Source organism: Schistocerca gregaria, chromosome 3 (assembly GCF_023897955.1).
Source record: "Schistocerca gregaria isolate iqSchGreg1 chromosome 3, iqSchGreg1.2, whole genome shotgun sequence".
In the NCBI taxonomy this organism is placed as follows: domain Eukaryota; kingdom Metazoa; phylum Arthropoda; class Insecta; order Orthoptera; family Acrididae; genus Schistocerca; species Schistocerca gregaria.
In genome coordinates, this window is record NC_064922.1 from 149,228,447 (window position 1) to 149,243,514 (window position 15,068).

The 15,068-nt window shown below is 37.5% G+C and overlaps 1 protein-coding gene across 11 annotated transcripts in view; it reads left to right on the forward strand.

Moving 5' to 3' along the window:
- The window catches only part of LOC126356163 (pericentriolar material 1 protein-like), a 382,055-nt gene that overhangs the window by 153,622 nt on the left and 213,365 nt on the right, over positions 1–15,068 (forward strand). For all 11 annotated transcript variants that reach the window (XM_050006912.1, XM_050006916.1, XM_050006913.1 and 8 more), the window contains exon 23: positions 2,772–3,109. In XM_050006912.1, coding sequence (XP_049862869.1) covers positions 2,772–3,109 — 338 coding nt within the window. The remainder of the gene's footprint in view (positions 1–2,771; positions 3,110–15,068) is intronic.

Below are 15,068 nucleotides of genomic sequence, written 5' to 3' on the forward strand. Positions count from 1 at the left end.
GTTTCTTTGATACAGAGCCTTTGTATGTACTTCTCCATGAAAATTGTTCATATTTCTAGTTTCATAATTGCAACCTTTGTGTATGCACAGTCCTACAAGTTCAAAATAAAAAGTTTTTAAAATTGTTCCTGCATGATTCACTATTTGGATGGATTACTAGTTTCAGTTCACCATCTTCAGATCGTAAAACATTTTTGATTAGTGTTGGTGCCATTACAGCTTCATACACCATTAAAATCTTTCTAAAAATGACAGCATCCATACATGATATAGTTGAAAGCAGCTTCTCATCGTTTTGACCAGTATAATTGAACGATGGTCATAAATCATGTTTCTCTCTTCAGCCTGCCCAGTTTTCTCCCTTTTGCACCATGACCCCCACTGCATGCCCTGAAACTTGAGCCATGATTGGTTGTTTCAAAGTAACTCTAGAAGTGCTGTGTTTGACTCTGCTAGCTTTCAACTAGCTATGTGATCAGCTGCAGGGTAATCTCTTTGGTCAAACAGCAAGGTTGCAATATAAATGTAACAAGGCTCTCAACGTACAGGGAGGTGTGATGTGCCAGTAGCGAACATTGAGATGCCAGCAGTGAGGTTGCAGCATAAACATAGCCTTATACTCTGCAAGACTACATCCCATTCACTACTCTCCTTATCATTAATTATCACCTCAAAAAAAATCAGTGAGCAACAATGAAACGTGGTGATGATGGTTGGCCTTCTCTGCATATCTGCCTACTGGTGCAACACATTTTTCCCAATGACAGATGACTTGGCAGAGACCCAGGCTTCACAAGCCTTCATTTTGCTCCTTGAAAATCACCTCATCCTCATTTGTGAACTGCTTGCCATGCAGTGATTTCTTCATCCAAGGACAGAAGATGATGTCACTGGGTGTCATATCAGAAGGACGGGGTAAGGCAAAATATGGTAGCCCGCAGAAACAGCAGGTGTGACTTTGACTTGAGCATAATAAACTGGAGCATTGTCACGGAGCAAAAACACCCCTTTGCAGCTTCCCATGACACTTCTTCTTCGGAGCCTCTGGTAACCTCATCAAGAAATTTCTGTGTTATCCTAATCTATTAGCACCAATCCCTAGCAACACAAAAAAAACATTCAGCATTACCTTGCCTGATAATGGCTGGATCTTAACTTGGTTGAGAGTGATGTTTAAGCCAAGGGTTTCTGCTGCTTTCTTTGCTCCTCTGTATCGTAGTCATAGTGATAAACTCAGCAGTTGCCCGTGGTGATTAAGTGGCTAAAGTAGTAGTCTGGTTTGGTGTAACAGAGCTGCAACATACCCACTGTTGCCGCAGTTCAGTAGGCTTTCTGAAAGGGTGGGAGCAGTTGCAGAAATCAGTGGGCAGCAATCTTTGTTATGTTTGAAATGTCATGCAAGATGTTGAACTCTGATCCGTAACAGATCTTCACTTTCTCTGGCATCACATCAGTTGAGATATGCAGGTCATCTAGCCCCAGCACATGCACTTCTCTTCTGATTCCCTGTTCTTCACAGAGAGATGGCCTGCTGTTTCGTCCTTTGTCATTCAGACTTGTTTGACCACACTAGAAGCATCTGCACCATCTAAACATTGTGTCATATGATTGTGCATTGTTGTACTCTTTCACCAACTCAGCATGGATTGTTACAGCATTGTTCCCCATCAAATGCAGAAAACAAACTGTTTCACAGTACTCCATTCTATCAGTGGGCTGTACCACTTTGTTTTGGCTTCTGTAGCAGGGTGCTACTGTAGCATGGCACATGTACACCTATGATGTAATGTATTCTAAGCTAATTGTTTGCTCTTAGAGATGGAAGAAAATCCTTCGCTGGCCACAGTGGCTGAGCAATTCTAGGCGCTTCAGTCCGGAACCATGCAACTGCTATGGTCGCAGGTTCGAACCCTGCCTCGGGCATGGATGTGTGTGATGTCCTTAGGTTAGTTAGGTCGAAGTAGTTCTAAGTTCTAGGGAACTCATGACCTCAGTTGTTAAGTCCCATAGTGCTCAGAGCCCTTTGAACCATTTTGAAAATACTTCTTATTTTTTAATTTTATAAATAAATTATGAACAAATTACAGGTATATAACGGAGAATAATTTAAATGCAAGTTTTATATGTTTCATCACTTTTTCAGTTGATTTCTGTTAGTGTATTATGCCCTACATTTGTACCATATTTTTGTGACATCACTTTGTGAAGTTCTCGTACAGGTATGTTAAATACTTTAATATTAGTTGTGATACCGTGAATAAAAGTTTGATTTATGCAGAACACATTTATTAAAGAAAATGGCTGGTCTCTCACTATACAAAAGTGTTACCCTCGTGGCCACCAAGGCCACAATGCCTGTTCCTTGCTCTTAAAGACTGTTCCAGCACCCCTTGTTTGACATCACATCCATCAGCCACAGAGGATGCATTCACTACAACATTGCAACTTAAAATATATCTTTGACTACATATGTAGCTATTTACTCTATTTAAGTGGAAGCTATCACTTGTGTTGTCACAACTTTATATTGTTTTCAAATTTTTGATCAGAAAAAACAGCAAGAGTTGCATCTTGCTGGGGGAAAGGGGGGGGGGGGGGGAGATAAAAAGTAATTGGCATAAATCTGTGCTCATCAAAAACTAGGTTGATGAACTTCTGCACTTACAACAGTTCAAGATGACAATGTACTGATAGTCATGTACATCTAAATTTTAAGTTAAAACAAGTATGCTGTTTCAACAAAACAGACTTTAAGACCTTTTCTTTCACAGCTACAACAAGAACGAGTCGGGACCAGATTGGAGACACAGCTGCCTCTTTCAAATGAGCTTCTGAATGAGTCTTCCACAATTCAGAACGCCAAACCTGTTCCTGCTGTTAATAATGGTGGTCCATACAGTTCTGGATTGCCTACAGATAGCGTTGCAAGTGCACACTCACTCCCTAACTTGGTGGTTCCTTCAGCAGCTCCTGTTCATACTCTCCCTCTTCCTGTACCAGTGCCAGCTCCACCTCCTCCACCATCTTCTGTTGTGCGATCACCACAAGCACTGAATAACCAAGTACCACCAGGAAACCGCGCCAATAACTACTGGGACAATTTCCGGAGGTAAATGATCAAATCTGAAAAGTATTTACATTTACCGTTGTCTTAATATTTTTTGCACACCTAATTACCATTTGACTGATATTTCTGATCATTTTCTGATATGCAAAAATTGTATACTTCAGTTTTATTGTCGAAGTGTAAATGATCCTTCTGTTTATCTTCTTCGATATGCCAATATATTCTTGTATAATATTCATGTCTCAGGAATATTTATTTCCATTGTACCTACCAGTATGTTAAGAAGAAAAGAATGTTTTAAAATATGCAGTCTTGTTATTTTGTTCATCCATAAAGTGTAATTTACTGAAACTAAGTTGAAGATGGATATATTATCATCATCAGATGTATGCATTAGTTGTCTTAACAAAATTGTATGTATATTTCAGGCGATTGTTGTGTTAAAATAATGTCATATTGAGTACCAGATTTTTACCTGGTCATGTTTCTGAGAAGTAGCATTTAGCAAATGAGTCCTCTTCATATCTGTCACACAAGGAACCTATTTTAAAATATCTGCATGTTGCATCCTCTTAATTTATATGTGTAATTTGTACAGCACCCAGTACATTCGCTAGTTTTCTTGTACATTCATAGTTGCTCTTGGAGGGAGAATTGGAAACTGTGTTGCAATTCGTAATGGGACAACACTGATATCAAAATGTTGTATGTAGGCTCTGTTAAAAACTGGAATTACGTTCTGATACTGAGTGTAATATGTTTAAAATAAAGTAAAGAATGGGAGTGTAGTAACTTTTCCATTGTGTCAGCCTACTGTGCTATAAACTGAGATTTTCCACAAAACAGTTATTTCTTTCCAACTATCATTTTGACTGGAGTGACCTAAAAGGTGTAGAAATTACACAAGAGGTCATATTTTGATTAGACTGTACAACTGCTAATTTCATGATGTATCCTAAAATTAATTTTGAAGTGGAAGTTGGTACCAGCTGGCTTTGAGATGAATCAGTATTACATAATTAGACACATTAAGTAAATTTCTCATATTTACCCAGTTCTGCAGAATCCATGTGCAGGACTGTAACTAGCAAAAAGTATAGAGATCTTACAGCAATAATGTGTCTCTCTTCATCCTAGTTGGTTCTATGTGGGAAAGTAACACAAGATATTGATTCTGTTCAGCTGCCCTTTACATACTTCCAGTAGTGTACTTGAGATGTAGGTGCTCACCTTTAATGTTTTTGGGCAACTGGTTATTTATTTCAGTCAGAATGAATGTTTAAAATTAATAATTGAAGGCAATTTACTCATTAAAAATGAATGTCAAATATCCCATATCTGATGGGAAGATGTAATGAAATGCAGAATGCCTTGGTACCTGTAGTTTTCACTGACTATTCTCAAATAAAACAAATGAAAAAAGATAAAAAGAGGTTGATATGCCACTCAGAATGTGAGGCGAGAGACTACTGTGTTAAGTCAAAAGAAAAAGAAGTGGGTTATCTACAGAATAATGTGTGTGTGTGAAATTCACAAATCTCACCTCGGATTCCAGAACCTTCTTTGACATTTTAGTACTTCAACATGTTCTGTTAAACCTTCATCTTTGGCTTGAATGGTCACTCCTCCCTTCTTACAGAAGAAAGTTCATTTCAGTTACTGCAAAAGACATAACTTTTGTTTTTCTGAATTATTGATCTATTGTGTTCTGATTATTACAATTGTGTAATTTCAAGATTTTCTAAATTGAATTTTTCTGGGTGGCATATATCAGTGTAGTCACTACAATTAGTACTGAGTTGTGCAGTTCATTCATATGATAATTGACAGTTGATTATGTTGCCTGCTGTTACTTAACAGATATTTTCAGGGAACTTCCATGGTACCAGAATTGTATATTTTTTTCCATGCTTAATTGCAAAGTTATAGAAACATTGTTATATCACCAGATTCATGTAGAACTGTTACTCAGTTCATAAAGTTAACACAAAGGTTTGGCATGGCAACAAATCTGTCAACATTTAGCCCACATGTAAACTATTTTTCTACTGCCTGTACCTAAAGACGGGTTTTAGAAAACATGAAGTGTTTAATATAAAGCCAACTTTTTAAATTTGTTAGGCATATTATTACTTTGCAGCAATTTAGTAGTATACTTTCTCTGTACAGTGATGCCCACACTGAATCACTGTAAGTTACTGCCCTTCAAATGTTCTTCTGTTCTTTTCAATATTAATTGCTTTGTAATTATTTTCCCCTTCTGAACCACTGATGTATTTGGGTTGATTATTTTAATTAAACTAAGATTATATTTTTTCTTGGATGTGAGGAAGGAATACAACCAAAGAAATATATGGTGGTAAATTTTTTGTTGAAACTATACACAAATCAGGGTGTTTATACACCAGGACAACTAGGAGGAAGTTTGGGAAAAATGTGGAAATTTTTCATCTGGGAAAAACCCAAGAATTTTACAGAATTATAGGAAGTTTTCATTGTTTGACCTTTCAGTTACATTTTTGTAATTTTGGCTGATAAGAATAGGTACTGTAACAAAGAATTTTATGTTAGCCTGCTACTGCAAAATAATACTACAGCAATAAAACATAAATGAGAGAATAACACCAAAATGAAACTCTATTTGTAAAGAAAATGTGCCATTTAAACAACAAAACACAGTGCACACACCAACACCTGCTGACAGCAAAATGTAGTCTATGCAGTACATCATAACAATAGACTACTTTTCAGTGAGTGCGATGTCACAACTGTTTACATTTCTTACAGGTCACAGAAAAATATTGTGAATGGTGGTCTGAGAAGTATTACTGTCAAAGTAAACACCCTTTTACGCAGGATGAATTATGTTACATGTGAGAGTGTGCAATGAATTTCTTAAGTCACAAATTGTTTGACTCTCGTTCAAAACTTAACTCTTTGAGGACCAGCCACTGACAAAAATTTCCAGCCCAGAAGACCAGCCATTTGTGCCATTATTTAAAATGTGCACATATGTGTTTGATATATGTTATTTAAAGGGTAACATATGCTAAAAGACCAATGTTATATATGAAAGTTTAGCTTTTCTTGTAGCTATACCAATACATATTAATTTAAAACTGTAACTTTTCCTGTTTGTGTCTTCACGCTACTTAAGTCCTGTTGCTATTGGCTGACTACGTCATGTACCATATGCTCTGAATATCTGCTGTCAGTGGCTGGCGAGATCATGTGATATGAGCTATAATTGTCTGAAAAAAGTAATCTAGATTTCAGTGCCTCAGAAGCTACTGTGCTGTAGCTAGCGGAATTCGTATTTATTCTTTTGTAATATGAAAATATGCAGTGTACAAGTCGCCATGCATTGTTTTTTGCTGGGTTTCATTTGCTAAAGTGCCGGGAAGTTCTGTACCCATGTGACCATGCTGGAGGTAGGTGTGATTGTGCAGCAAACCTTACAATAATTCAACAGACTTTCACACATTTCCTTACAAGACTGCAAAACTGATTGTTTCAATATAGAATCCCAGAGTGATTTGTAACAAAAACAAACATTTCATCATCTCCCACAATCTCTCAGAATTCCCTGAGAATTCTATTCTTTATCAAACAATTTTAGCGAAAGATGTTAGTTTAACAAATTTGGTTCTTTTGCTTCTTACAAGCTTATAACACAGTTTTACCGTTGGACTGGCTATCTTATCACTGTTAGTCAAACTGTGTTGTATTTTGAAGTTAAATGGATTCATTAAATCTCAACTCACTTGTGGAAAACAATACTATATTATTAATCTTCTGAAAACTTACCAGGGTATGTATCAAGAAATAAAATTTCACAGATTTTTTCCAGATTTCTTGCTTAAAAATATGCTTTATCCGAGGTGAAAATACTCTAATACACTGTACCCCAGGTGGAAATATGCTATACCTCAGGTGAAAGTGTTAAGTGACATTATATTTTCCCTCGATTATTTTCCCTCGAAGCTGTAAAATTTATCAATCCATTGAATGGTAAAGGTTTACCTCCAGCATGGTCACAGGCCTCGGGTATCTCTGTTATTTTCTGTGTGTTGTCTGGGTCTAGGTTCCTTTCCTATTGCATGATTGAGAGTGCAACTGGAAGTAATGCGCATGTGAGTATTTGTCACATAGCTGTGGAGTCGTTATTAACACAAAAGCAATATGTTTGTATGCTGATTTGTATTTGAACTCTTGCAGTTTATAGATGGACTTGAGTATTCAGGCTTTGGTTCTTTTACACTAATTTCGGTGCAAATTAGTACTTTGCCAACTTTCTTACAGTTTAGGCATTAAATTAACAATGATCGGAGTGTGATAAGTATGTATTTAAGGTTATCACACAATGACACAGCACAGCAGAAAATAATGGTGGGCAGTATATTAGTCAGTATTTTGTTTGATTATGAGGTACTGTAACTATTTACCAGGTGGATTGAAAGTGAGAAATTTGGTCACTGTTCAAATTTTAGATACTGTGTAAATACGTTCCACCTTTTAATCAGTTTTAGAACAAATTGGTGACATTCGGATGGAACAAGAAATAAAATTAATCTGGAATAAAATGTCAACAAAATGAAATAAATCATATTAAATTAATTATCAATGAAATTGTCTGTAATTGTTACACAAGTGTAATTGTTACACAAGGATACATTAAAATGTATCCTTGTGATACATTACAATGTGGAAACCCAGTTCTAAGCAAAGAAGGGAAAGCAGAAAGATGGAAGGAGTATATAGAGGGTCTACACAGGGGCGCTGTTCTTGAGGACAATATTATGGAAATGGAAGAGGAAATAGATGAAGATGAAATGGGAGATATGATATTGTGTGAAGAGTTTGACAGAGCACTGAAAGACCTAAGTCGAAACAAGGCCCCGGGAGTAGACTACATTCCATTAGAACTACTGACAGCCTTGGGAGAGCCAGTCCTGACAAAACTCTATCATCTGGTGAGCAAGATGTATGAGACAGGCGAAATTCCCTCCGACTTCAAGAAGAATATAATAATTCCAATCCCAAAGGAAGCAGGTGTTGACAGATGTGAAAATTATCGAACTATCAGTTTAATAAGTCACAGCTGCAAAAGACTAACGCGAATTCTTTACAGACGAATGGAAAAACTGGTAGAAGTCGACCTTGGGGAACATCAGTTTGGATTCCGTAAAAATGTTGGAACATGTGAGGCAATACTGACCGTATGAATTATCTTAGAAGAAAGATTAAGGAAAGGCAAACCTACGTTTCTAGCATTTGTAGACTTAGAGAAAGCTTTTGACAATGTTGACTGGAATACTCTCTTTCAAATTCTGAAGGTGGCATGGGTAAAATACAGGGAGCGAAAGGCTATTTACAATTTGTACAGAAAGCAGATGGCATTTATAAGACTCGAGGGACATGAAAGGGAAGCAGTGGTTGGGAAGGGAGTGAGACAGGGTTGTAGCCTATCCCCGATGATATTCAATCTGTATATTAAGCAAGTAGAAAAGGAAACAAAAGAAAAGTTCAGAGTAGGTATTAAAATACATGGAGAATAAATAAAAACTTTGAGGTTCGCCGATGACATTGTAATTCTGTCAGAGACAGCAAAGGACTTGGAAGAGCAGTTGAATGGAATGGACAGTGTCTTGAAAGAAGGATATAAGATGAACATCAACAAAAGCAAAACGAGGATAATGGAATGTAGTCGAATTAAGTCGGGTGTTGCTGAGGGAATTAGATTAGGAAATGGGACACTTTAAGTAGTAAAGGAGTTTTGCTATTTGGGGAGCAACATAACTGACGATGGTCGAAATAGAGAGGATATGAAATGCAGACTGGCAATGGCAAGGAAAGCGTTTCTGGAGAAGAGAAATTTGTTAACATCGAGTATAGATTTAAGTGTCAGGAAGTCATTTATGAAAGTATTTGTATGGAGTGTAGCCATGTATGGAAGTGAAACATGGACAATAAATAGTTTAGACAAGAAGGGAATAGAAGCTTTCGAAATGTGGCGCTACAGAAGGATGCTGAAGATTAGATGGGTAGATCACATAACTAATGAGGAGGTATTGAATAGAATTGGGGAGAAGAGGAGTTTGTGGCACAACTTGACCAGAAGAAGGGATCGGTTGGTAGGACATGTTCTGGGGCATCAAGGGATCACCAATTTAGTACTGGAGGGCAGTGTGGAGGGTAAAAATAATAGAGGGAGACCAAGGGATGAATACACTAAGTAGATTTAGAAGGCTGTAGGCTACAGTAGTACTGACTTTCCTGAGGATTCTGATGAATGTGGAATGTGGAGCAATGGGTGAGCAGCAATTTGAGTCATGAAGCTAACTATGGGAACCTACACCGTGTACTTTGGTTTTTTATGAACATCTATCATGCTTAAACTGCAGTTTGCCTGAGTCTATTTGAATTGCCTTTAAAACTGGACAAATACACAACAGTGATATACACTTCTGCAGGAGATGGTAAAAGTCTAGACAGAGGCGAGTGGCAGGTGGCATACTTACAAGTATGTATTCGTGCAACAGTGTTGTCGTGCTCACTGTGAGGTATGAAGGGAGTGAAAGAGGGTGTGTCAGCTGCTGGTTCTGCGCAGCCATTGAGATGGCGTCGAGAAGACTGTAAGCTTTGAAGCAAGAGACATTGTAACATTTGCACGTCGGTATAGAAGTGAAATTTGATACGTATTTGGCAAAAAACAGTTGCATTCTCGAGTTCCCCTGTAATCACAACCTCAGATATCACAACATAATCAGAAGAAACAGCAAAACATTAGTAGCAATGAAGATATGAGTTTCACATCTGTTCTTTTTTGACGATGGTGGTGATAAAAAGTAGTGATACCAAAGACCACAGGTTTAAAAAACAAAATAGGTAGTGAAGATAAAAATTAATGTAAACCATTTATTTTTGTTTATTTTATTTCTTCTTGTTTTATCAAAATGTAGACAATCAATAAATGGCATAAGTTTAAAATAGATATAATGATAAAATTTTAGGCAGATACTTAATGTCAATAAAACAGTTTGTAATTTTGATTAGTCATAATATATTTTAAATAATTTTTTCCCAAGAAGCCTCATAACAAAGGGTCATCTTATTTTCATGGTTGTCTCATACTTGGGTAAATACAGTAGTGCCACGGGGAGCTCGAAGGTAGGGCACAGTCACCAGCCGTGGGAGTCAGAAATGTAATGCTTGTTGTGGGTACTTTCCTAGCTGCAAAACTGAGCTCAAGGTGCATGACATGGCTGTATTATCTTACCAGCCAAGACAACAATATGTCTGCACTCTAGGATGCCAGATGTATGGGGCTGCTGGGATCATGCCTGGCATTAATTATGCCCAATCTGAACCCATCGTTTCCATGTGTGCATGACAGTTATGGGATCCTGACCTGAGTGTGCAGCAATGTTGTGGAACAACAAACCAGAGTCTTGATTGACCACAATTCTGCCACAGTCAAATTCCAATATATGCTGGTGGACATTTCTTCTTTTTATATGAATTCACAAAGTAACAACAGTAAAATGGGATATCCAGATGAGAAACTTACTGCGTGATGTTAACTGACTCCTCCCTCTCTTCTTGGTAGAGCAAATTCGTGATTATAAGTGTAAACTACAGTATTGTGTATGTTCTACAGTACTGGGATAATATTTCCTTATATACTGTATTTTGTCCTTGGTGGCGAGTGTTCATCAGAGACAGGGGTATCATCATGAGTGTCAGAGGGAACTGTGAAAGGACCGCTGTTATTTTCTATATTCATAAATAATCTGGTGAGCAGGGTGGGCAGCATTCTGTGGTTGTTTGCCAATTGTGCTGCGGTGTACAGGAACGTGTCAAAGATGAGTGACTGTAAGGTGGTGCAAGAAGACTTTGACAAAATATCCAGTTTGTGTGATGAATGGCAACTGGCTCTAAATGTAAGTTAATATGGATGAGTAGGGAAAACAAACTTGTAATGATTGGATACAGCATTAGTAGTGTTCCACTTGACACAGTTATGTCATTTAAGTATCTGGCAGCAATCTGAAGTTGGATGAGCATGTAAGAATTGTAGTAAGAGAGGTGAATGATGGACTTTAGTTTATTGGGTGAATTTTAAAAAAGTGTAGCTCATCTGCCAAGGAGACCACATATAGGATGCTAGTGCAACTTAACCTCAAGTACTGCTCATGTGTTTGGGATCCATACTAGGTTGGATTAAAGGAAGACATTGAAGCATTTGAGAGTGGGGGGGGGGGGGGGGGGGCTGCTATTTTTGTTACTGGTAGGTCTGGACAACATGCAAGTGTTGTGTAGGTGCTTTCGGAACTCAAATGGGATATCTTGGAGAGAAAAGGTGATGTTCTTTATGAGGAAGACTATTAAGAAAATTTAGAGCACCAGCATTTGAAGCCAGCCGCAGAAAGTTCCTACTGCCGCCAACATAAATTTCACAAAGATAAGATACGAGAAAGTAGGGCTCTTACAGAGGTATATAGACGGTTGTTTTTCGCTTGCTACTTTGTGAGGTTGTGCTGAAATGTTAATCATTAGCATATCCAAGCTGTAGCACACTTCATGCCAATCTGGCATTTGTTGCATATCATGATCATGGTGTTGCAATTTTAATGGCCAGCAGTATACCTCGTGGCTTTATTTGCCATTGTGGCTGCATGTTTCTGTGAAATTACTCCCTGATTTCAGCCTTTGGAAGTATTTCAATTTGAAATTTGTGAATGGCATTTTACTACTTTTTTTAATTCTGATAAAAGGTGGTCTGTTGTTTGCATTAACATTTATTTTTGTTTTCTACAGTTGAATTCACAAAGATACCCACCAGTAATTAGTTGTCAGCAGCTTTGCGGTTGCTTTTTTGTTATTGTAACAAAAGACAAATCCACATCGTATTTGGAAATGGTTGGTTACTGCTGTGAACCACACAGATGTTTTGAAATACTTAAAAGTAGTCCCACCAGAATAGTCAAATAATACAATTTTTACACTGATGAGCCAAAACATTATGAGCATATGCTCACTGTGAGGTTAAATGCCTTGTGGTGGTGTTGCAGGCAAGTGACACAGTAAGGAAAGAATGTAAGCAGAAGATAGATGAATGGGCACTCATTATAGTGAAGATGTGGGCTGCAGATGCAGAAATCCATTCATACGAGAAGTTTTGACAAAGGGCACATTGTTGTGTAGATATAGCTATAAACGAGAATCTGTGAAATGATGAAGCTGATTGGCTGTTGGCATACTGCTGTCATAAGCACCTATGGAAAGTGGGTGAAGGATGGTGAAATAACGAGTAGACCATATGGTATTGGAGACTATGTCTCCTCACAAAATGTAGAGTCCAGAGGATGCCCCTCTGTGTAATCCGGGATAGGTAGTGATCTGTGGCAGATCTGATGACAGAGTACAGCACAGGTACAGGCACAAGTATTTCAGAGCACACCATACAAAGGCCGTTGTTGAACGGAGAGCTCCACATCACACGACCCCTACATGTTCCTGTGTTGACCCAACGGCATCACCCATTATGGTTTCAGTGGGCGCAGCATCAGTGAGTTTTCAGCATAGATCAATAGAAATGTGTCGCCTGTCAAAGAATTGCATGTCTTGTTACACCAGATTGACGGTTGGGTCCTAAATGCTGTCATCCAGGCGAATGGCTGCACAAAACATACACAGCACCACAAATGCAGGCTAATGAGTGCAGAATTATACCGTGGGGTACATTGAGTTGGGCTTCCATGGGATCTGTGGTGGTAATCAAAGGCATTATGGTTACAGTGAACAACATGAACATTATTGCAGATTGATTCATGCATGAAGTCTCCCTCTACGGCGATGACACCTTTCAGCAGGATAACTGTCCAGGTTGCAATGTCAGAATTGTGTTACAGTGCCTGATCTGTACCCATTGAGACACATATCTGGTGCTAGCTGCATGCCCATTAACCACGATCTCATAATTTGCAGGAATTGCTTGACCTGTGTAGACATCTGGCGGTGCCGCATACTTCTTGAATCCTGTCAAGGACTTTTAGAATCCATGTCAAGCAGAATCCATGTTGTATTGTGTTTGAAAAGTGGAACAACACACTATTAAACTGATGGTCACAATGTTCTGGCTTATCGGTGTATATCTAGTATGTGTTTTCGCAGCATAAATGAAGTTTTGAATAAAACACGTTAACTTTATCTGCAGAATGGAAAAGTATTACAGTTGAACATTATTTCTTTAACAACAACAACAAGAAAATCATCAGTTTTTGTACATATATTGTTTTCAGTGATAGATGAATTTGGAATCATCACTAATAAGTAGTGTGGTAACTATAAAACTTTCAATTGAGACCCTGGTAGCTTATATGGTAAAACTTACTCTCACATATAACAAAAATTGGTTCAGGGAACTTGGAATTTCTACCTGAAAAGACCTGGAAGTCTCAGGTATTTTTTTTTCTTAAAGCACAGTTACTCTTTATATAATAAATTTAAAAAATTCTGAAAAAATATGATTTAGCTTTTCTTCATTTGCCTAAATGTTTTTACTGAGCTCCAACACATAATAACTATCTTCTTCCTTTCCATACTGCGCTGTGTGCTGAATGAGTACCATCCTCCCCACCAGTTTGGCAGTGCTCAGGACGTGTAACAAGGTTGCACACGTAATTGCAAAACAGACAATGAAGTGAATGTCTAGATCATAAGTAACAACTGTGATGGTGGAAGGCTGGTCATATCACAGAGCCCATGAAACAATAATCACAGAGTTATTTTGATTACTATGTCAATCAAAGTGTACTGATTGCCTGTTAATAATTCTAGAGGTATAATGGCATTTGTTTCATACAACTGTAATTTCTGTACATCAGGACATTTTTTCAGTTGTTTGTTTTCTGTATTTAAATGCTGATTTATCATATTTTTATTTACATATGACATTAGCAATAGCTATATTAAAATCTACACAAGATGGTATTCAGATTTTACAGTGCATTTACACAATAAACCAAACGGTGAAGGAAAATGTCAGTGAAGAATAGAATGATTGTAGTTATAATAGATGTTGAATGAAAGCCACTGAAGGAATTTAATGGCTATATGAACTTTTCAATACAATGGTACTGTTAAAACTTAAAGGATTGTCAGAATAAGTGTGCAAACCATTTATCTTACTTTTGAAATTAGTTTTATGTTCAGTTGACTCACTTCTGCATTGGCACAGGCTGGAAATAGGCAGAATCTGAAGTCGAGAAAAAGAAAGAATAGTGCAATCAGATTGTGCAGTATCATTATCTAACAGATCTTCATACAGAAAAAAAGATAGTCTCGATGCAGAAGGAGTACTTTGAGAATGACTGTACTAGTACAGCACTAATTGTACATAGAAAAAGTACTTAAGAGTCTTAAACATATGGTGAGGTAGGAAAAAGTTAAAGAAAGAACTGGAACTTCCACAGACTTGAGGAACTGCCAGGAGAGGTTGTTTACATCACAATAAGATATGTAGACCTGCTACTCATTGCACTGGAATGAAGGTAAGGTAGTGAGAATCTTTGTGGCACTGATGCAAAGTTACTTCTAAAAGCATTAAACTATCAAAAATGTTGAAAGTTTAATTGCTACACTTCACTCCAAAACACCATTGGGTAATTTTTTAAAGGAAACCATTTTGACTGTAGAAATTATTTATTTCGCAATTGCAATTTCAGCTGTTGGGCCATTTTCAAGTGGCACTGCAAAAAATTTTGCTTCGCCACATGTCAGACTTTAAAATCCTCTGGCATGTATAAATGGGAACTGTGTGTTAGAACATTGGTGTGTAGTGACCTATTTGAAGGATGTTGACATCAGTAACATTTTACGATGTTCAGAGCTTCGCACTCATGTGATGTTATGGTATGTCTACAATGAAAAGGCTTATTTTTGACAATGACGTGTATATATGTTAGAGGATTTTAAAGTCTGACATATGGTGAAGCAA